The 23,477-nt window shown below is 49.7% G+C and overlaps 1 protein-coding gene across 4 annotated transcripts in view; it reads left to right on the forward strand.

The window, feature by feature from the left end:
- Positions 1-23,137, forward strand: part of NOD1 (nucleotide binding oligomerization domain containing 1) — a 49,761-nt gene extending 26,624 nt beyond the window's left edge. For 3 of the 4 annotated variants that reach the window (XM_084787795.1, XM_084787793.1, XM_084787794.1), the window contains 9 exons: positions 1,018-2,842; positions 7,023-7,106; positions 8,354-8,437; positions 9,165-9,248; positions 11,129-11,212; positions 12,437-12,520; positions 15,198-15,281; positions 19,676-19,759; positions 22,271-23,137. In XM_084787795.1, coding sequence (XP_084643921.1) covers positions 1,018-2,842; positions 7,023-7,106; positions 8,354-8,437; positions 9,165-9,248; positions 11,129-11,212; positions 12,437-12,520; positions 15,198-15,281; positions 19,676-19,759; positions 22,271-22,343 — 2,486 coding nt within the window. In that variant the 3' untranslated portion in view covers positions 22,344-23,137. The remainder of the gene's footprint in view (positions 1-1,017; positions 2,843-7,022; positions 7,107-8,353; positions 8,438-9,164; positions 9,249-11,128; positions 11,213-12,436; positions 12,521-15,197; positions 15,282-19,675; positions 19,760-22,270) is intronic. The other variant, XM_084787796.1, reaches the window with a different exon arrangement.
- Positions 23,138-23,477: the final 340 nt, after the last annotated feature.

Below are 23,477 nucleotides of genomic sequence, written 5' to 3' on the forward strand. Positions count from 1 at the left end.
TGAACTCTTGATCATCCTGTCTCAGCCTCCCAAGCACAGAGACTACAAAGGTATACCACCATACCCATCCCTCTTACAAATTTTGAACAATCAGCTGGACTAAATTCATGGGACGAATCCAGGAATGTGCATATGGGTATCTGATATTTCCTAGTTGAATAATTTAAATTCAAAACTTATTTCAAACGAGCCTATAGAAGACTCTTTTGACTGGTGTAAGTCCGTTTTTGTTGTTGTTGTTGTTTTGTTTTGTTTTGTGTTTTTTGTTTTTCTGTTTTGTCATTCTGGTTTGATGGGATCGTGGAGATCATGAGAGCAGGTTATAGTATCTCTGCCCCTTGTGGCAGCTTGGGGCTCACACAGAGCATCTGTGGCCCTAGGTGGCTCCAAGGTCTTAGCCCAGCATGCTTAGTTGTGATGTTTGAGGCTAGGCACAACTCCCTGGTAAATCAGATTAATGTCCAACCTTGTTTTTTTGTAACCACAAGTGTTGGCATACAGTTATGTCGGGCCCTCATTCGAGAATAGCATTACGATCAAAGCTAGACTGGGGTAATTTCTCCCCATGCAGATCTTCAGTGGGGACTGACTCTGCTGTTGACACAGGACTGTGGATTGGGGTGGGGCAGCTGGCTGGCCTGGCCCTCAAGTGTGAGTGCCTTCTGTCTCTGGAGTTCAATGACAACATTGTGCAGAGGAACAGGGGAGGCCTGTCTCACATACTTGACCCTGGGGAGGGGGGTGTTGGCCTGCAGCCCTCCAGCAGGCTAAACCTGAAGTCTATCAGAAGGAGGAAAGGCCTAACCGCCCCCCACCCCCCCACCCCTGTTCTGGGACACTGGCTCTTTGAGGCCCTGGGGGCTCCTGTTAAAGTAGTAGACGCTTTGGCTCAGAGCCTGGGCTGTGGGTTTGTCTGCTGTGTTCTTGCCTCTCTGTCCTGAGACAGCCTGTCTAATGCATCTATCTACTCCCTGTCCCCCTCACCTGGTTGCTGGGAAACCCTTCTCCCCACCCCAGTAAGCAGGTATACCCAGCAGCTGCGACACCAGCTGGGCCGAGACTCCAAATTCATGCTGTGCTACGCCCAGAAGGAGGACCTGCTGCTGGAGGAGACCTACATGGACACCCTCATGGAGCTCGTAGGCTTCAACAATGAAAACCTGGGCAGCCTGGGAGGCCTGGACTGCCTGCTGGATCATAGCACTGGCATCCTCAACGAGCATGGCGAGACGATCTTCGTGTTTGGGGACGCGGGAGTAGGCAAGTCCATGCTGCTGCAGCGGTTGCAGAGCCTCTGGGCGTCGGGGAGGCTGGCGACGGCAGCCAAGTTCTTCTTCCACTTTCGCTGCCGCATGTTTAGCTGCTTCAAAGAGAACGACACGCTGCGTCTGCAGGACCTGCTCTTCAAGCACTTTTGCTACCCAGAGCAGGACCCCGAGGAGGTGTTCTCTTTCCTGCTGCGCTTTCCCCACACAGCCCTCTTCACTTTCGACGGCCTGGATGAGCTGCACTCGGACTTCGACCTGAGCCGCGTGCCTGACAACTGCTGCCCCTGGGAGCCGGCACACCCTCTGGTCCTGCTGGCCAACCTCCTAAGCGGGAGGCTGCTTAAGGGTGCCGGCAAGCTGCTCACTGCTCGCACAGGCGTGGAGGTTCCCCGGCAGCTCCTGCGCAAAAAGGTGCTGCTCCGGGGCTTCTCCCCGGGCCATCTGCGAGCTTATGCCCGCAGGATGTTCCCTGAGCGCACAGCGCAGGAGCACCTGCTGCAGCAGCTGGATGCCAACCCCAACCTCTGTAGCCTGTGTGCCGTGCCACTCTTCTGCTGGATCATCTTCCGCTGTTTTCAGCACTTCCACACTGCCTTCGATGGACCCTCGCAGCTGCCAGACTGCGCCGTGACCCTGACCGATGTCTTCCTGCTGGTCACTGAGGTGCATCTGAACAGGACGCAGCCCAGCAGCCTGATGCAGCGCAACACGCGCAGCCCTGCGGAGACCCTCAGTGCGGGCTGGCGCACGCTGCATGCGTTGGGCGAGGTGGCGCACAGAGGCACGGACAAGAGCCTCTTTGTGTTTGGCCAGGAGGAGGTTCAGGCGTCAGGCCTGCAGGAAGGAGATCTGCAGCTGGGCTTCCTGCGGCCTCTGCCTGACGTGGGCCCTGAGCCGGGCCAACAGTCCTATGAATTTTTCCACCTCACACTCCAGGCCTTTTTCACTGCCTTCTTTTTGGTGGTGAATGACAAAGTGAGCACTCGGGAATTGCTGAGGTTCTTTCGAGAGTGGACATCTCCCGGGGAGGCAACAGGCACATCCTGCTATCCTTCCTTCTTCTCCTTCCAGTGCCTGGGTGGCGGTGGCCGGTTGGGCCCTGATCCTTTCAGGAACAAAGATCACTTCCAGTTCACCAACCTCTTTCTTTGTGGGCTGCTGGCCAAAGCTCGACAGAAACTCCTTCGGCAGCTGGTGCCCAAGGCTATCCTAAAGAGGAAACGCAAAGCCCTGTGGGCTCACCTGTTTGCCAGCCTGCGCTCCTACCTGAAGAGCCTACCCCGGGTCCAGTCTGGAGGCTTTAACCAGGTGCAAGCCATGCCCACATTCCTGTGGATGCTGCGCTGCATCTATGAGACACAGAGCCAGAAGGTGGGACGCCTCGCTGCGAGGGGCATCAGCGCCGACTACCTCAAGCTGACCTTCTGCAACGCTTGCTCTGCCGACTGCAGCGCCCTGTCCTTCGTTCTGCATCACTTCCACAGGCAGCTGGCCCTGGACTTGGACAACAACAACCTCAACGACTACGGAGTGCAGGAGCTGCAGCCTTGCTTTAGCCGCCTCACGGTTCTCAGGTAAAGAGGAAGGCACCTGAAATGGGTGAGGGGAGCAGACGGGCTTGGGGCCACTGGGCTAGTCACATGGTTCAGGGTTCCTGGTCTGTCCATTACACAGGCACTCAACCCTTCTGTCTGGGGATGGGTGGGTGTGGCAAGAAGGAAAGCTAGTCAGGTGACCAGGTCAGCTCCAACTGGGCATCCTGTAACCAGCTGTAATCCCGGGAAGCCTCAAGGGAGAGAGATGCTATTGTCCTAACACGTCCAAGGCAACAGCCAGTGAGTACCGAACGTGAGTGAAATGCATTAGGGTTGTAACTGGCATAACACTCTTTCCTGTATAATGACAATTCTGGAATTTTGGTTTAAAAAAAAAAAACACAGGAATATTATAAGACTCTATTTCCATTTTAATCCCACCTGTGGAGATTTGGGGGGGTGTTCGGACTGTCTGAAACAGCTATGATTTGTCTCCTGCACAAGCAGAGGCATGGTTTTGCCAGCTGCAGATAGTTTCTGCAATTGTGTGATATTTAGAATTCTGGAAACTTTTCAGAAGCTATGTAAATGCTAGGGCCAGGGTTGGTGCTTGTTGGTCGTTCAGGGGCGTTGTTTGCAGTTTGTTAGTAGTCATGCTCAAAGAAGAAAGAAGAAGAAAGGAGTAAGATTCTGAGTTCTCTCTCTCTCTCTCTCTCTCTCTCTCTCTCTCTCTCTCTCTCTCCCTCCCTCCCTCCCTCCCTCCCTCCCTCCCTCCCCTCTATCCTTCTTTCTCTCCTATCTAGCGATGGGGCGGGACAGGGGCGGGGTGGACATAAAGAGTGGGAAAAAGAAGAACTCACAAAGTCGCAAAGACCAGCTACATTGCCTGTAAGGCAGGGTTGCCATGACCTTAAATAAAAGTGCCCATTTAGGCAAATAGGGAATAGAAGCACAGAGAAGTTAATGAATTCCTTGGTGTCCCACAGCGGAGATGTGGTGGGGCCTGAAGGGGAAGACCTGCCCTGAGGCTCAGAAACAGAACAGACTTGTCACCTTCTGCTATCTGGCATTGCTCTAGGGAAAGCAGACTGCAAACTAATCAGCTTCAATCTGCTTCGGTTTCTCATGAAAAGGCAGTAGCATGCTGGCTGCCTTGAGGTGGTTTTCCTGCTTGAGAGTAGAAAGGAGAGGCCAGGCTGCTTTTCCTGTTAGCATTTCCTGTGTGAAACACACCTCACCGGTGTCGCAGGGACTTAAATCTGCCACAGCTTGGATCATGCAAGTGCTGCAGAACAGTGGGGATTTGGAGCTCATTCTCAGGCCTGGGCAGCAAAGTGAAAATTGTGTGGGGACTCCGGGTATACAAAGCTGAAGATGTAGCTTAGAGCCAAAAGCCAGCACCTGCCCTCTGGGCTATAAGTCAGCCACTCTCCTTGGCAAGCTCCACTCTGCACTGCTCAGTGCCTATTCTGTGAGGGGGAGCTCAGCAGCAAAGTGGGATGCTGCCCTGTGGCCGCTCTCCACACCAGCAAAGGAAAGGGCAGCTTATAGGAAAAATGGTCAATGGTGGACCATAGGGAAGTACTTTGAATTCCCTGAGAGGACCAAGTAGGATTAATTGCAGTAAAGAGTTTGAGAAAATATCAAATCTTGGTGGCTTACACATGTTATCTCTCTCTGGAGCGAAGTCTAGGAGTTTGCAATTAAAGGTTGATATGCTTTCTGTCTGACCAGAACCCAGACTCTTTTTTTTTTTTTTTTTTTTTTTTTTTGTCTTACCACCTGGCTTCTACATCCCAATCCAATATGGCTGCCCAAGATGGTGGCTCCAGCCAACTACTTTGTATTTTAGCTAGAAGGAATTATAAGAAGGCCATGTCTTGAGGTAGCCCTATTCCCAATTTTCTGAGAAAGCACCAGATTGATTTCCAAAGTGGTTGTATAAATTTGCACTCCCACCAGCAATGGAGGAGTGTTCTTTCTCCACATCCTCTCCAACATGTGCTGTCACTTGAGTTTTTGATCTTAACCATTCTGGTAGGTGTAAGATGGAATCTCAGGGTCATTTTGATTTGTATTTCCCTGACAACTAGGGATGCTGAGCAGTTCTTTAAGTGCTTCTCAGTCATTCGATAGTCTTCTGTTGACAATTCCGTGTTTAGCTCTGTACCCCATTTTTAAATTGGGTTATTTGGTTTGATGATGTTTTATTTCTTGACTTCTTTATATATTTTGGATATTAGCCTGTTGTCAGATGTAGGGTTGGTGAAGATCTTTTCACAGTCTGTAGGCTGTTGCTTTGTTCTGCTGCAGTATCCTTATCTTACAGAAGCTTTTCAGTTCCATGAGGTCCCATTTATTAATTGTTGACCTTAGAGCCTGAGCTGTTGGTGTTTTGTTCAGGAAGTTGTCTCCTGTGCCAATGAGTTCCAGGCTCTTCCCCACTTTTTCTTCTAGCAGATTTAGTGTGTCTGGTCTGATACCATTTCTTACAGATAAAACTTCTTAGATTTCTTTGGGCAGGCCTTAATGGTGTGTGCCAAGCTGAAAAAGAGGAAGGGAGCACAGGGGATTGTATTGCTAAGAACACACAAATACTGAAAGCACCTTCCATGTTGGGATTGAATGAAGAAAACAAAAAGAAAGGAAAGACATGACTGCTCCTAGGTATGGTGGAGGAGAAGGTTTATTGTAGATATGAGGGAGAGCATAGCCAGAGGCAGGCACATCCAGGAGAGTCCGGAGTGGACATGACCAGACTGAGCTGGGCCGTATGAGAAGAGGTGGGTGGGGAGACCCAGGAGATCAAGAGGCTAAAAGGGCAAAAAGCATAAAAAAAGAAACAGTGTAGCCCAAATGGCTGAGCAGCTGGGGGAAGGGAGTCACGGTAGGGCACAGGTCTGTAACAGGGACTGGAGGATGCTGGGAGTACCTGGAGACCAGGGTCTGCTTTGATATAGTAATAGGCATTTCTACTCTACCAAGGGTGGCTGTGCAGTGGGTACCATGTGCTTGCATTGAGACCAAAACTGTGGGGGATGGGTCCTGGGGGGGGGGGAAGCTGCACTTATCTTTTTTGATTCGGCTTAATAATAAAGCTTTTCCTGTTCACTTTTTATTGGTCATGGATGCCAGCTTTGGGGTCAAACTCAGCTGTGGCTTGGGGCTAGTAAATTAAGTTTATTGGAACGTGGCCCCGGATTTTGTTTACTTCTCAGTTGTTACACACTATAGGATTAAGCAATTATGCTTGGACCAGCAGAGCCCTCAGCATTCGCCAGTTGGTCTTAGTATAGAAAGTCTGCTGCCCCCCCACTCTGCTCCCTCATGGGGGGTGGGGGAAGGGGCCCTGATCTCACCTTATCTCCCAGCTGCTTTCATTCTTCAAGGTCAGAGGAGCTTGTTACAGAGATTGCTTGGGTGGGGACAGAAAGAGAAACGGGAAAGGGGAAGAAACACAAGGCTATTGGTATCGCAAAGGGCACATTTGCCTAGCACGCTGCAAACTCTGCCTTCTGCCCCTGGAACAAACAATAAATACATAAACACATTTTGGTCATGAGAAGCTATTCTGAGGGTTCAGTGATTTTTCTAGAGGCATTACAGCCTGTGGCTGGCCCTTGACCTATAGGAAACCAGTCCCAGAGGTCTGCTTCCCTCTTCTTCCTCTGGGCCTGTGCCCAGCCTGGCCTGAACAGGCAGCATTTGCTTTAAAAAGAGCTGGAGAGAGTTGTGGGGCAAGACCCACCCTTTCCCAGAAAGATACCACTTTCTCTTGAGCTTTCCCACCCAGAGATACTTCAGATAAGCAATCTCCCTGGGCAGCAGGATGCTGGGCCTCTTCCTGCATTGGAGGTGTGTCAGTTCTATTGGGGACTATCCTGTCCTGTAGTTTGCAAGTTCTCTCATATCTTGACCCCGCTCCTAAAATGCAAGGGTACCCCCCCCCACCCCCAGTGGCAGTAACTGACTCCTAAAGATAGGCCCTCATTTCAGACTTCATGACCCACAGAGGATGGAGAAGCCACATCCAAACGCAGGATGTTGGATGTAGCTGGCTGCCTGCACCCTTCTTAGTCTCTGTGATCTTTCTGCTTACGGGCTGGGCTGCTGCTTGGGTGCTGACCCTGGCCTATGGGCAGCAACACTCTTGGGCTGAGTACTCCCTTGGAAGTCCCATAGGTGCCGACTGGCAGCTGTCTTTGCTGTTGTGTTCTAGACTCAGCGTCAACCAGATCACTGACACAGGGGTGAAGGTGCTGTGTGAGGAACTGACCAAGTACAAAATCGTGACATTCCTGGGGTGAGTCTTGCTTGAGAATACTGGGCCTGCTACTTTGTCATAGTTCTAAGCAGCAGAAAATTAGCAGCTATGTGCTCCACTGGAGACAGAAACCAGGGCCAGTGCTGGCATCTCCAGCCCTAGCCTGCCACGTGCTGGGGTTGCAGGCACGCGCACTACCAAGTTTGGCTCTGGGTTCTGCTCCAGGCTCAGGCAGTATATCGGGAGTATCTGAACTAATTGCAAATGTGTGTGGAGCTCCAGCTTCCTTATTTGAAAAATTAAGACCCAGTCCAGGCAAGCTATTTTGGAGGATATAAAGAGAAAACTTATGGGGATAAGTTCTGTAGATGGTAAAATACCCATTTATGCATTAGACTTGACTATTTTGGGTCTGTTCCTAGGTCCAAGTCAGGAGCATATATGTTGAATAGTAGTGACACAGTCAGAGGGGCCCTAGGTCGTACTCTCCTCAAATACCTTGAGTGCTGCAGAAAAGTAAGTAACTACTCAGACCAAGTGGGGCTGAGTAAAGGCACACATAGATCCAAGTCAGTTCCTAAATCGGTTACAAAGAGCTTTGAGTTTGAGAGTTTGAGGTGAGGGCCACTGCTGCTCCTGTCACTGGAGCCGTTGTTAAGGACCCCAGGACCTCAGTTGTGCCCACTGGAGCATGAGGACACATAATCAAAAGGTCCCGTGCTCCTTTCTGTTACGTATGACATGTGACAGTGGAGAGGAGGAGCCTTGCTGCTGTTTTTCTGATATTATTTGTCAATCAGTATAGAATGGAAAAATGGTTAAAAAAAAAAAAAAAAGACATAGGAGCCAAGCACAGTGGTTGGTGCATGCCTGTAATCCCAGCACTCAGGAAGGCAGAGGCAGGAGGATCTCTGTGAGTTTGAGTCCAGCCTATAAAGCGAGTTCAGAGCAGCCAAAGCTACACAGAGAAACCCTGTCTGGAAAAACGAACGAACAAACAAACAAACACAATCCCTATCACCTGCATTTATTGCACTGTGTGCCAGGGCTGTCCATGACAGCATATTCCCCCTGTGACCGTGGGCTGGAGAGGTACAGGGACTCAGCACAGAAGAGAAGTTCAGACCTGGCTTAGGAGCCCCTGCTGCGGAGCCCAAAGGCTGTTCTCCTTGAGTTCCCCTTTCAACCTAGACAGTGGAAATCAGTCAGCAGCATGTTGCCCTACAGGAGGAGGTGCTGAGTGACACTGGAACTTACAAAGGCCCCTGGCTGTGCTTTCTCTCCAGTTTATACAACAACCAGATCACTGATGTGGGAGCCAGGTATGTGGCCCAAATCCTGGATGAGTGCAGAGGCCTCACGCACCTTAAGTAAGTAAGTGGGGAAGGGGCAGAACTGCCTTAGAAGTTGCTTTTCTCTACAAATACCTGGATCACCTTTTCCATTACTAGAAGAGCCAGTGTCGTCATAAAGAGGTCTCCCCTTAAAGCCTGTGCCAGCACCATGGCCAGACTGGCCCAACTGGCCAGGTGTGCTCACTCTGTAGAGGAATTATGACCTAGTGTGGGGCCTGGGTGGTGGAAGGGCCACCTGTTGGTGGTAGCAGTGGTAGTGGTTGGTCCCCCCTAACCACTGGCTGGAAAGAAGGGGTGTAGCTACTGCCCTTTTTGGATGCCAGAGAAAGATCCTTCTTCCTAGGGAGCTTGATCCTTGGCAGTGTGACAGGTATGCCGTTTTCAGGCTGATGATCATTGAATCCTCCTCTAATGGAAACCCTCACATGGACCATGATCAATAAGGATGGGCATTCTCCAGCCCACCGAAGTGATGCTCCTGGGGTCACTTAGAGAACCCCAGGAAAGGCTCCTGTGGTTGACCATCAGCAGAGATCATGGGCTATCTCCTAGGGAGGACACTGGCTGGCTGGTCCCAGTCTCTGGGTCTCTCCCTGAGAGGAGGCACCCAGGCATGGATCTATGTGTGCCAGGAGCAAGATCACACTGGCATTCTTGCCTGGGAGGGCTCAGTGCTGGGAAGGAGGGTAGCCTACTGTGGAGGCCCTGTTCAGAGGCTAGCCATGCGTGCTTCTCTCCACAGGCTGGGGAAGAACAGAATAACGAGTGAGGGTGGCAAGTGCGTGGCTCAGGCTGTGAAGAACAGCACCTCCATCATTGATGTTGGGTAAGTAGAAAGGACCTCCCCACCCCCAACACATAGGGTGTAAACAGTCTGTGCGGGCACTGGCTGCTCCTCTGGACATCAGTGGGCCAGAAGGACCCTGGGACCAGTAGCACAGCTGCCCTGGTGGCTTCTTCGTGGAAAATGGGTGGTAAGTCCCAGAGGCAGTGACAGTTGGGACCGCACAAACTTTTAATTACTCATTGAGAAGTCAGTGTCTTTGTGACTGGGACTTGAGGAGCCGTCCTAGCTCTGTGCATTCACTGCTACTGCTGGCTGGTCTTGGTTTTAAGAATTTACTATCCTCTGGGTAGCTTTGGGTTTTTTTCATATTAAAAATTGTGGTAAAATGCATGTGATATAAAGTCAACCACCTTCACCATGTTTAATTGTGCAGTTCAGTGATATTAGTTCATTCATGTAAGACAACCATGGACAATCCTCTCCAAGATGCTTCTTGACTCAGGAGCTGCCATGCTGTCCACTTCTAGACATCCAAATCCAAAGTATGTCACAGAGATGTGTGCATGCATGTGTGTGTGTGCGTGTGAATGCATGTGCACATGTGTGTGCACGCGCGTGTGCGTGTGAGTGTGTGTGTGTGTGTGATGGCTTATTATTAACATGACACCCCAAGGGTCATCCTGCCCCAGGGGTCATTCCTGTCGTCACATGTGAGAGCTCCCTTCTTCTCAAGCCTGCCTGTCCTCTAGAGAGCTGCATTTTGTTTTGCTCATTGGTTTCTCTGTCACTTGGACACACGGGTTGTGAACACTGTGGATGGGCTTAGGAGCACAGGCATCCCCTGCTAGATCCTGCTTGCACTTTCTGTGGTTAACCGGCCCCTACTGAGATTGCGGTAGAATGTTAATTCTATTTTCAATTTATTTTTTCATTATATATTTTTTTAATTTAAAATCTTATTTTATGGATGCGTACCACTTAGGTGCCTAGTGCCACGGAAGCCAAGGGAGGGCATCTGCGATCCTGGTACTAAAGTTATAGGTGACTGTGAGCTGCCATATGGGTGCTGGGAGTCAAACCCAGGTGCTCTGATCCTTGGAGCCAGCTCTCTATGCCATATGTCTGATTTCTTGGAGGCCCCGCATAGTGTTTCTCACGGAAATACGTCATTTTATACTCCCACCAGCACTGCACACAGGTTCTGTTTTCTCCACCTCTTTCCCAGCACTTGTTTTTTCTGCTTTGTTAACAGCAACCATCCTGCTGGTAGGAGAGGTATTTTGCTGTGATTAAAAAGCTCTTTGTGACATGTAATTTTTCCTGGATTATAAAAACAGTATACGTGCTTTTCTTGAGAAATGATGGGGACTATGAACAATAATAAAATTGTCTTCCTAGCATTGCTTTTAAGCCAGGTACCATAGTACATATCTCTACTCTCAGACTTTGGAGGACAAAGGCAAGAGGATTACAATCCAGTACCACCTGCCCCGGGCAGTGGTGGCGCATACCTTTAATCCCAGCACTTGGGAGGCAGAAGCAGGCAGATCACTGTGAGTTCGAGGCCAGCCTGGTCTACAAAGAGAGTCTGGGACAGCCAGGCCTCTATTACCCAGAGAAACCTTGTCTCAAAAGAACAAACAAACAAAACCCCCCAACACCCCAAAACAACAACAATAACAAAAACAATACAAAAACCCAACAAAACCAAAAAGACAGTTCAGTACCAGCCTCCTCAGCTATACATGAAGCCGAGCCCAGGGCTCTCTGTAACTGGGGGGCCAGGGCAGGCTTTTTATGCAGCTGCAGGCTGGGGCTGAGGTAACCTCTCTGGGAGTTGCCTATTGACAATGAACCAAGAGGGCAGCTGACATGCAGATGTTTCTGTGTAACAGTCCTTTGCTTGCCTCTGCTTTCAGGATGTGGGGCAATCAGATTGGCGATGAAGGGGCAAAGGCCTTTGCAGAGGCAATAAGGGACCACCCCAGCCTGTCCGTCCTCAGGTAACCTGCCTCCAGGGGCCCAGGGAGGAGGAGCTGTTGGGAGGGGGCGACTGGGCTTTTCAGTGGGGGCAAGATTGATTGACAGGTGGCCTCTCTTGCTAAAGATTTTCCTCAGTATGAGGCATGCAGTGACGAGCATTATTCTCAAGTACTTGGTGAACAACTGGGTGGCCTGGGACACCTGCAGCCCCTCAGTCATCTCCATGTGCACCCGTGTGTGTGTGTGTGTGTGTGTGTGTGTGTGTGTGTGTGTGTGTGTGTGTGTGTGTGCTGGGAACAATATTCAAGCCCAGATACAATTAAAAGGACTGACCCTTCCTCTTTCTCACATGACTCGAGGATAGAGGGGGACCCTTCTTTCCTGTGTACAGCTTTCCTTTAGCACCTTGGCCTGCTCTAGCAATTTGGAGTCTTGGAGTCTCCTAGCTTTACCATGGAAACGGAGTCCAAACATAGAGCCCTGAATCTCTCAGATGCTTTGAGTTGCCCCTGTGATGACCTCACACCTCATAGCAGGGCATCGTCCACTTTCAGAGCACCAGGATCACTTGGCCTCATATGCACCCCTCCTTCCCCGAGCTCTGACTTTGTTTTCCACCTGAGCTGTAGAAATAAGGTAATAGTGGGGACCTTCTCTAGTACCCACCCTTGTTCCCCAATATCGACACATAGACCTATTAGATTTATTCGACAAGCTTTAAGCTCTATACCTGGGCAGATGTTCCTCTCTTCTAATGCATCTATGCTGGTCTGGCTACCTCTCAGGCACTTGCCCTTGTGCTTGCCATCTCAGTCTTGACTTTCCGCTGTAGCTCTCTATACTCATGGAGAATTCCTCCTGGTCCTCATGGTCCTCTTCATGATGGCTTTTCCCTCTCCTCTTCCTTCCATCCTCCTCTCTGGCTCCCCACCTGAGACCTGCACACTGCCCACGGAAGTCCTGCCTTCTGTCTCCTCTGCCCAGTTATTGGCTAATCAGCATCCTTCTTTATTAACCAATCAGAGATAGACGATCCGCAAGACCATCCCCCACCATGAATCTTTTCAGAAACAGCCTCGAGCCTGCCCTAACACTCTCAGGCACCTGCTGATGGGCCAAGTGCCCTCCCTGCCTCCTGCCTGGTGCTGCGGCTAGACAGGACTATCCCAGGTGACTGAGTGTTGATGGCAAGGCCAGCTGAGGATGTATCTGTAATAATCTATGCCCTGTGTTTTTCTTCCTAGTCTTGCATTCAACGGCATCTCCCCAGAGGGAGGGAAGAGCCTTGCACAGGCCCTGAAGCAGAATACCACTTTGACAATATTCTGGTAACATTTTGAGTCATTTCCAAGGGTTGGGTCTGGTCATTAGTCCCAAGGTTGTGGAATCTAAACTGGAAAGTGCTTCTCCATTAAAAAAAAAGGGGGGGGGTGAATTAAACATCCCCCAGGTATTCCCACACACCTGGGACTAACACAAAGATGAAGCAGACTTTGTCACCGTCAGCTCAGAATGTGCCAGAAGTTCCCTTGAAACAGCCTCACTCAGGCCCAGCTTTCACACACCTGGCCCAAAAGACCCACGTCCCTCTCTAGCACCTGTCATTCATTTGGGCAGCTGCCTCTTATCATGTGTACACATCAGGATTTGGTCTCCATGCCTCAGATGGCCTGCCATTAGAAGCCTGGAATCCTCACACTTATTAAGGGGATATTACCCCAATGGGGCTTCTGGTCACCCCCCACCTTGCTAGTAGGCCATTTGATCCTAATCCTTCATTTTTCCTTATTTTTATTTGCAAGCTAGTTGCATCTCCCAGTTGTGTCATCCTCTTGCCCCACCCCCACCCCCAGTACTCATTAGACCTTGCTAACATAGTATTAGTTACTTACCTTGTTGCCATGGAAAAACACTTGCCAAGAGTAACTTAAGGAGAAATGTATTTATTCAGTCTCATGGCTTGAAGGACACCGAGATAGCTGTTCACACTGTTAAAGAGCAGAGAGAGGGACACTGACACTCGGCTCGCTTTCTCCTATTGCGTCAGTACGGTGCTCCTGGGATGGCAGCATCCTAACCCTGGGTGGGGGTTCCTACCTCGGCTCATCCAATCTAGAAACGCCACATAACATGCCCTGAGCTATTCTAGGTCCTGGCAAGCTGACCATCAGGATAAGCCATTCCATAGCTATTGAAAATCCCATGTTATGCCCAGTGGAGAACACCCGTAGCCCCAAAGGCTGGAGGATTGCAGGTTTAACACCATCCTGCCCTTCATAAGGGAAGCCTGACTCAAACAATAGCAACACAAAGTGGGTTTTGTGAGCGCTCTGACACCAGATCTGCTGCTCAGTCAATGCATATCTTAAAAAATCATTTCCCTTCCAAAAAGTTAATATTTTTAAATAACGTATGCTTTGTAGGAAAAAAAAATGTGCGGATGAACGTCTGAAAAGTAGAAATAGAAAGTACTCTTGTGGTCCCCAAATAATACTGTTCTCTTCCAGTCTTTTGTGTATTCAAATGTATACAAAATAGAACAGCTCTTGGCTGTTTGCTACATGTTAGCAAAGCTGCTCACTGTGTGTTGCATATTTGACATGCCTATGGTTGCCAGACGCCTCATCTCACACTGTTCATGTTTTGGCTGTTGCTTGGGGCTGGCCAGGACTCCAGGAGCACCTCAAACTGTGATGGTCAAAAAGGTCACCCTCCAGACACGGTGAAGTGTCCACGGGTGGTAAAACCACGCTGGTTGGGAGCCACTGCTCTGCATGACCAGGAATCCAAATTTCCTTACTGCAGGCCCTGGGTCCTTCTGCACCTTTCACACATGCAGACCCATCCCACAGCTGCTCTGGGTGTTGTACTGTTGCTCTTCACACTTGTCCATGAGAATGCTGAGACCAGAGCCATCAGTCCATTTGCCTAACTGCCCCCTGCTAGTAGGCGATGTGAAGCCAGCAAGCTGGTCAGAGCCCTTACCACTGCCTCCTTATTCTAATTGTCTCTAAGGCACAATACACCTTTGAATGGATGCTTGCTATTTTATCAGTTCCACCTGTTGACAGGTACCTAAAATGGCTCATATATTCCACCATGAGAGCAACACCCCAGTGTGCATTGCAAGGTCTAAACCTTTGCTACATATCTTTTTTCCTTTTCAGGACTGAGGTTCAAGCTCAGGGCTTTGGGCATGCTGGGTAAGAGCTCTGACACTGTGCTCTATTCCCAGCCATTATTATTATTATTATCATTATCAACATTATTATTATTATTATTTAACAGAGCCTCATTAAGTTACTCAGCCTGGCCTCAAACTCAGGATCCTCCTGAGGAGCTGGGGTTACAGGTGCCATTTCTCTTACCTTTGCTGAACATCTTGCACACGTCAGGGTAAATTTCTACTCCGATGATTTTGATCTTAGAGTGAAATGCATTTAAGATTGGGATAGATGTGACCAAACTGCCCTGCGAAGAATGCGCTAGTTCCTGCAATCTTCTCGCTCTTTCACCATTGGAACAAGAGGGTCCTCCACTGCTAATATCTGGGAGCTTCTGTGCTTTGTCCCATCAGCCACTGGGTTTAGAGCAACTGAGAGGCTCCCTGAGCTGTGTCACTAAGTTCTTGTCCTTGACTGGAGCCTGAGAGCACAGCCGAGCTTGTGTGCTGCTTGGGGCATTCAGAAGCCTGGGGGCTAGAGGCAGACCTGCAGACCCTGGCCCCTTTTATTGCTGAGCCATGGCTTCTGTAAAACTCAAGGGCTTTTTTGGGGTGGGGAAGTTTGCTGGAAGCAGGAAACAAGATTTCAGAAGGATTGACTGAAAGCTCATGCCCTTGGTATGTGTTCACCTGCCGTGATGTGGGGTTTCAGTGTAGACTGGGAGCCTGGCCCTCGGTATGTGATGCAGGGCTGGAGGAAAGGTCCTGAATGGACTCTGTGGATGCACTTCACCACCTGTCTGTCCATCAACACTCCTGACTCAGCATCTCCTTTCTTCTAGGCTTACCAAAAACGAGCTTAATGACGAGGCGGCAGAGTGCTTTGCCGAGATGCTGAGAGTCAACCAGACGCTGAAGCATTTATGGTAAATTCTGGGGCCCCAGGGCCCAGACTCCACTCTCCGTGCTTAGTCTTTGTGATCAAATCTACACACCACAGCCTTCAACCTTTGAACTTGTAGAGATTTTTAGTGTCACAAGGCCTTACAGATTCAACTGTGTAGGTCCAGACCATGTTTGCTGCCCTTCTCCCAAGCCCCGTCATGCCATCTCTGCCCTGGTGACACAGTTCTCATTTCTGTGTCAGTGGTAGGCATTTCAAGTGCAGCCATTCAACCTGACCTCTTATCTGCATGCTTCCCAAGGTTAATTTAATCCATGGATGGCAGGCAGGCATTGGAACTGTCTTTCCTTTTAAGGCTACGTGGACTCCAAAGCATGGAGATATGACAGTTTGCTGATTATGAGTTGATAAATATTGGGTAATTTCTTCCTCATGAGTATTCTGACTAATGCTCCTCTCTAAGCATTCATGCACATGTTTTTGCATGAGCAGTTTTTCCTCTTGTTTGTGTATGTACCGAAACACAGAATTGCTGGTAGTACAGGAAGCATGTTTAACTTTCTGATGAAACCTCGCATAGCATTGTGAAGCCAGCATTCTGAGGACCAATTTTACCCCATTTCCCAAAACCTGCTTCGCCTTTTATTGAAATGGGTCATTTACTGGCTTGTTTGCTTTATTTTTTTAATGTAATTTATTTTTAATTTCATACAAATATAAAATGTTCTTTGAGCAAAGTCTCGACTCTCCTCTCTTGTTCCTTCTCCCTTCCAATGAATCTCTTCTCCCCAAGTCTTCCTACTTTTATGGTGTGTGTGTGTGTGTGTGTGTGTGTGTGTGTGTGTGTGTGTGTGGTGTGTATGGGGTATGAGTGGTGTGTGAGGTGTGTGGTGTGTGTGGTATGTGTGTGTGTGGTATATGTGTTATGTGTAGTGTGTGCGTGTTGTGTGTGGGGTGTGTGTTGTATGTGGTGTGTGTATTGTGTATGTGGTGTGTGTGTGTATGTGTGGGGTGTGTATGCGGATATGTGTGGGGTGTGTGTGTGTGTGTGTGTGTGGTGTGTTCCACTGTATTTAATTATGGTTCCTGGCCAGACCATGAGCAGAGAATTTCTTGCTTGAGTTGGCTGCATCTCTGCGGTATGGATATGACTCCCCATCCCCTGCAGCCTTTAACTGCCTATAAACTTCTCTGGGAGGGCTGGGATCTTATCAGCCCCTCCCCTATCCATGATAGGATGCTGATGGCCCAGTCTTGACTGGGGGAGCATCTAGTGTAGATTGCCACAGCTCCTGTGAGTTAAAGTGCAAAAGCCATGTCCTGTCCAGAAGACAGCACGTCCCTCCATCTTAAAGCTCTTTCACTCTCTCTGACCACACAGAGCTCACAATCAGGGAGTGGAAAGTCCAGGAGAAGGAAGAAATGCCCGCAAACCTATGTACAAAAATGCTAAGTCCTTGGAAGAAAGTACACTTAGAGCTTTACAACCAGTAGACAGACAACCCGAGTTTTAAATGAGCTAAGGGTGTGGAGATATTTCTCCAAAGATAGGTGGCCAGAAAAAGAGTGGGGTATGAAAAGCTGTGCCTCAGGGGCATGGTATATATGTCCCTTTAGGGCGGGGCACCCAGCAGTCACTTGCTCTCAGCACAGTGATCAGCTGTGAGACTCTGCTGGGTCACCCAGTACAAACAGTAGTCGCTCACCAAGGCTGAGTCAGCATTGTTCCACAGGTAGAAACATAAATCTTTAGATACAGGAAGTCTGACATCATGTCCACTTAGCAAGACACCATCAGCAGGTCCCTAGCAGATCTGTCGCCCCTCTCTGGGACTATAGCCGTACAGTGGGTGTGAAAGCACACTGTGGCTTTGATTTTCCTCTCTGATCAACAGTGTTGAAAACCTTTTCACACCCCTCCCTTCCTGGCCACTATCTTTGAAAAAATAGCTCCACACCCTTAGCTCATTTAAAGACTGAGTCATCTGTCTACTTACTGGTGGGCTATAAGGGTACCTTCCTCTGAGGACCTGGCATTTTTGTACATAGGTTTGCAGGCGTTTTTCTCCTTCCTCTGGACTTTCCACTCCCTAATAGCAGTCTCTAGGGCATAGATATTTTTGGTTTGGATAAAGTCCAATTTGCTCACTTTTTTCTAGCTGTTCATATTTGAGGAGTTTTACTTGATGGAATATTCCCTAATCCAATGTCACAAAGATTTATATGTAAGTTTTTGATATTTCCTTTAGCTTTTATCCCAAATTAGACGGCCAGTCCATTTTGAGGAGTGTTTGTGTGTGTGTGTGTGTGTGTGTGTGTGTGTGTGTGTTTGTGTGTGTGTATGTGTGTGTGTATGAGTGCACACATGTGTGTAGGTAGGTCAGAGGTCAAAGTCAAATGTCTTTCTTGATTACTTTTCATTTTATTTTTTAAGACAAAATACGCCACCCAACCTAGAGCTCATGGATTCAGCTAAACAAGGGCCCTCGAGCCCCAGAGATCATCTTTTTATATGAGTGCCAGAGACCTAAATAAACTTGGGTCCTCACACTTGAACATCAAGCGCCTTACCCACTGAGCAGTCTCACTTGGCCCCATTTTGAGTTGATTTTAGAATACGGCATAAGGCGAGAGTCCAATTTCGTCCTTCGCACGCGCACATCCGGTTGTGTGGGAGCATGTGCCGAGCAGACTATCCAAAGACCACAACGTGCTTGTCAAACAGTTGATTACATGTCCAGATATGGCTCGAGCCTGACACTCCACATGCCTATTCTTATAGCCAAACCTCCTTACGTAGGCCGAACTTTGCAGATTTCTCCTATGCCCATCTTTGGGTGCAAGGCCTTCCTACGGGTCACAGAGCCCAAGAGGCCTGGAGTGGGCATGCGCAGCTGTGCTGTCTCATGGAAGGTGGGGCTGTGGCAGCCAGATGTGCCCAGCTCTGCCAGCTGTTTCTGGTACACTAAGTGTATGTCGTCTTCTTCCTGTTCTCTTGCCACATATTGTTATTTGGGGTTTGTTTGTTTGTGGGACAGGATCTTATTCCATAGCTCAGGCTAAACCTAGAGTTTACTATGTATCTCAATGTGCAATGAAGAGGAGAGTTTGTCCCTCTGGTCACCGTGTTCATCCCTCTCCTGAAATGCACATCAGCGTGCAGGGCAATCTTGTACAAGTTATTCCATCTTACAGGTGAGATAGGAGGCTCATTAGTGCCCTGTGGCTGAAAAGGAAGGTGGTGAGAGAAGTTCCTGACTACCTGGCTATGCTGCCCTTTTGAGGTAGAGGCCTCCTCATGTGGACTCTATGCCCTCACCCACCCTACGGTCAGAGCCCTTGTCTTCCTGGAAGGGCTCCCTCTCAGATCAGCACCCAGGATTTCTAAGATGTGGGGTTAGCAGTAGCCTCATGTACCCACAACCCAGTGAGGAAGAGAATCCGTGAGGCAATGCAAACACATCCTAGTCTCTTTCTGAATTTATCTTCCGGTTGTGTGAAAGCCTTGCTACAGACTCACATTCCAGGCTGCAGGACAAAGTACAGGCTGTAAGCCAGGGCTCCAGGCCACAGGCTAGGGCTCCAGCCAGAAGGCCAGGCCTGGTTCCGGGCTGCAGGCTAGGATTCCAGGTTGCAGGCCAGGGCTCCAGCCTGAAGGCCAGGCCTGGTTCCGGGCTGCAGGCTAGGATTCCAGGTTGCAGGCCAGGGCTCCAAGCTTCAGGCCAGGGCTCCAGGCAGTGCCTGATTTCCCAGCCTTGCCTTTACTTTGCTTGACTTGGTTCATGTCTTATCTGCAGCACACGTCATCTGTGAAGCCCTTTTTGTCAATGCTGCACCACTGGTACCATGTGTGACAGTGGCAGAACCCTTCCCCTGCCCTCTCTTTTAGATGTTAGGGAGGAGCCAGCACTGTCTTACAAGCCCTTGCCTTGGGTTCCCAAAGAAGACTAGTTGGTAGCTACTTTAAATTCTGAATTCAAATTCCAAAAATCTTAAAGTCTGCCCTGCCTTTGCCTAACTACCTAGAAAGAGGTGGCAGATGCTCTATCTTGTTGTTCAGAATGATGATCTCCAAATCTTTTGGGCTGGGGATCCCTGCAGTGAGGGACACACACATACACACACACACACACACACACACACACACACACACACACACACACACACGTGCACGCACGCACGTGTGCGTGGTAGGGGGAATCTTTGTACAATTATGCTATGTATAAGTCTGGATATACCCCACCCATTGTGTGAAAACACTGGAGATCTTCTGGGCTGTTCATTGTACTCCTGTGTCTGAGCCACTTTTCAGTCCAGTGAGGAATTAGGGGTAACCTGTCACCACCTAGCTTTGACCCCATAGATCCCAGGTCAGAGCCAGCCTTCTGTGTTGACATAGGCATGCTCTTCTTTCAGGCTTATTCAGAATCATATCACAGCCAAGGGGACAGCCCAGCTGGCCAGCGCGCTGCAGAAGAACACCACCATAACAGAGATTTGGTAAGGCCACGCTCTTGTCACAGCAACCAGCCCCATAGTTTCCAACAGGGTGTTGCTGACCGCTCACTTCAGGTGTCACAGAACCCCATTCCACTTAGTTCTTGCCTGTGAGGACAATGTGGGGAAGAGCTAGCAGTTACATGACAGGAGGGACCCCAGCTCTTTAAAGCTCTTGTTTATCTGGTCTCAGAGCAGCGGCCCTGCGTGTGCTGGAAATCTGTCCTGGAACCTGGGCCTGGGGTGTTCCTCCCCAGTGTGATGCCTGGAAGCTGGCTGAGGGCAGATCCAGTTCTTGTTAAGGACACAGAGCCAAGTGTGGATTCTCCAAGGCTTATAGGGCAGCCGTGCCAGGAACCCAAGTCCCAGGGTTAGGGCGTGGATGCCATTAGCCACTTTCTCCCGTGTGAGTGGGGAGAAGAATTACAGGACCCACTGAGATGCAGTCTTCCACAGGCTGCGCTCCTGAAAGGTAGAGTGAATGGCTTTGCCTTAGAAATGTCGCTGGTCACACACTAGTCCAGGGGCTGCAGCCAGCATTGTTCTGAAGTGAAACCAAGTAGGGTAGCGTATCAGAGTAAGAGCTGTCTCACCTACTCTGCCTGAGGTGTGCTCCTAGATGCTGATTTATGAAATGCTTATGTCATAGAGAATAGGGGCCATCTTCAACAAGAGAATCCTTGGGCTGAGGCCAAGCTTGCTGTGGGGAGGACCTGACTGTGAGCCAATGGGGCCTACCTCCTACTGTTCTCAGGTGCTGGTGCCATGTTGCCATCCATCACTGAAAAACACGAGCTTGTATGCCAGCCTTGGGCTGGTGCTGAGACTCCAATGGTGAACACATGTGAACTTGCCCCCATGGGTTCACCCTAGGAAGAGGAAAGAGCACAGTGGGGGAACAATCAAGTGTAAGAAAGAGATGCTAAATGAAGCTGCAAAGGATGAACAGGAGTTAGGAGGCTGGAGCAAGCCCGAGAATGCTACATGCTGGAGGACACACACAGAGGCTCAGAGTCTGAGCGTGTCCAGCAAGGACTACAAGCAGCCAGACATAGTGGCATATGCATTCAATCCCAGCACTCGGCTCTCTGGGAGTTTGAGGCTCATCTGATCTACAGGGAGACTGAGGCAGAAGCATCATGGCTGTGCTGGGCTACACAATGGGGCCCTGTGTGGTGGTTAATGTTGACTATCAATAAGAAAGGGCCTAGAATCATCTATGAGTCAAATCTCTGGGCACGTGGATGAGGAAGTCTCACATGAGCTAACTGATATGTAAAGACCCACGCTAAATGTGGCTGGTACTATTCCATGTGCTGGGGCCTCAGACTAAAAAAACAAAAACCAAAAAAAAAAAAAAACCCAACAAACAAACAAACAAACGAACAAACCAAACCAAACAATAATAACAAAAGGAGACAGCAAGCACCACTATTCATCTCTCTCTGCTTCCTGACTGCAGGTACAATGTGACAAGTTGCCTCATGCTCCTGTCACCATGCCTGTCCTGCCACTCTACCCTCAAATGTGCTTTAAAATAACTGCTTCCTTCCTAAGTTGCTTTTGTCACAGCAACAAGAAGAGTAACTAGTACACCCCGTCTCAAAGATGCACAGGAAAGTGATGTCCGTAGACTCAGGTGGTGTGGAAGAGCGCGCTGGGCAGATAGGCTTAAAGGGTCTTAGGGCCAGAGCAGGTATTCTGATCTTTATACCAAAAGCAGGGTGTGAACCAGGGTATGAAGCAGGGTGTGAACCAGGATGTGAAACAGAAAGGGCATGTGGTCAGGCCAGAGCACATCGCATCTGACCGAGCAGTCAGTAACACCCTGCTGTGTCCAAAGAAGGGCCCTGGCACTCAGTGTGGTGGGACTGGGGCTACAGAGGGTTAGCATGTCAATGCCGGGGACTGCTTAGGAAACAGAACAGAGCTAGTGAGCCTCGGGCACTCCAGCATGCTGCCTGACACAGCTGGGGGGAGGGAGGGACCGTTCACCAAGCGGAGGACTCTGGGCTTCTGTGGCAACTTGAAGTGTTTGTAGGCACCCACAGAAAGAGCCAAATAGGAAGCTTGCCTAACTAACCTACCTGTGGCAAGACAAGAGGCTAGGAGCAAAGGGCCCTGGTGGACTGCAGCCTTGGAGGAGGCCAGTGCTGAGGATGAGGACATGAGAAGGCAGGCCAAGAGCAAGTGCCCAGAGACAGGAGAAAAACTAAAGCCTATGATGTCCACCGCAGAGATGACCCAGAGCAAGAAGTCAAGACAGCCTAATGCTTATGAAGGCTCGGAAAGAAGGCTGAGACCTGAAAATGTCATTAAAGTTGGGCTGAAAGAGGCTTCTAGTGAGCCCCAGTAAACAGAGCAAGGGCAGCTGGAAAAGACTGGTTTTAACATCCAAGCATAATTTGGATAGAGTGTGCTCCTTCACTTGAGGGTTATATGACGTGCACAGTATGTGAGGTCACTTATTGGGAAATGATTGTGTAAAATTTGCTTTTTTCTCCTTTTCACTAGTCTCAATGGAAACTTAATCAAGCCTGAGGAGGCCAAACTCTTTGAAAACGAGAAGCGGATCATCTGTTTCTGAGGAACATTCCCGCGCTGGATCTTTGTCCTAGATTGCTCCTCAGTCACAGACAGCAGGGACACGGAATGCTGTACAGGGCCGGCAGCAAGGGGCTTGTCAGGCAGCCACACTTCCACAGTGCAAACTGACCTCCCCTGCAGCCACTCAGAACTGGCTGGGACTCAGCAGAAGCAGTGTCCTGTGAGCCATTGTCATCCCTCAAAACCAGCAAGGCATCTTCCATGCGAAGATTTCCCTGAGTATCCATGAGTCTGCAGCGGAAGGAAGGAATCCGCAGAGGGGGCCAATCTCACCTCCCACAGAGGCCCACCTGAAGGATCAATGGGATGATGCCACCTGCAGGAAAGATCTGGGGACTTAGAGCCACAGGCAACTTCTCAGAGAGGAGGAGCCCAGTGACCACGCAATTATTCTGAAACTGGCCTTTCTCTGCTCAGTACCTCCCGCTCTACAGATCTGTCTTTCTCACAGCCACGGCTGCTGAAATAGAGCCCCTGTGGGGAGGGCTTGTCCAAGGACCCACATCGGGTTTTCAGCATGGCTTGCTTCGATGGTTCTGAAATCCCAAGCAAAGCTCTTTCCCTTGCCTGCGAGTAGGAAGAATCTTTATGTCCCCAGCAGTTGAAAGGCGACCGAACACAGCTAAGACGCGGGGAGCCAGCAAAGCATGACAAATACCCACCACCATGATGGACATGCTGGGACGCCCAGCGGGTGGGATGGTTGAGGATGTCGCCAGATATCCTGTTGTTTTGCCACCTCATTTGTTAATAAAATATTGAAAATGCTCATTATTTCTAATGGCTCAGTCTGGGGTTTTCTGAGGGGACTCTGCCTGGAAAGCGTGCTGTGAGCCTTGAGCCTCAGCCCCGCTCACTGCAGTGGGGGTTCTTGGTGTCATGCTATACAGAGGGCAGATAATCCGAAGCCAAGGGATCAGAAAGGTAGAGGCTGTATCCGAAGCCACTCCACCTGGTCTCTGACTCCAAACAGGGTCTGCTCCTGAGTCAGGATACATGGTCGTGTCAGGGCGGAGCAGGTCACGTTTCACACCATCACCAATGCACAGGAGGCTCTGCAGGCCAAGTTCACTACTGTCCTCAGTTGTTCACTGCTGGGTGGAAGACCATGCAA

The sequence above is a fragment of the Acomys minous genome, assembly GCF_964271855.1.
Source record: "Acomys minous genome assembly, chromosome: 6".
Taxonomy (NCBI): domain Eukaryota; kingdom Metazoa; phylum Chordata; class Mammalia; order Rodentia; family Muridae; genus Acomys; species Acomys minous.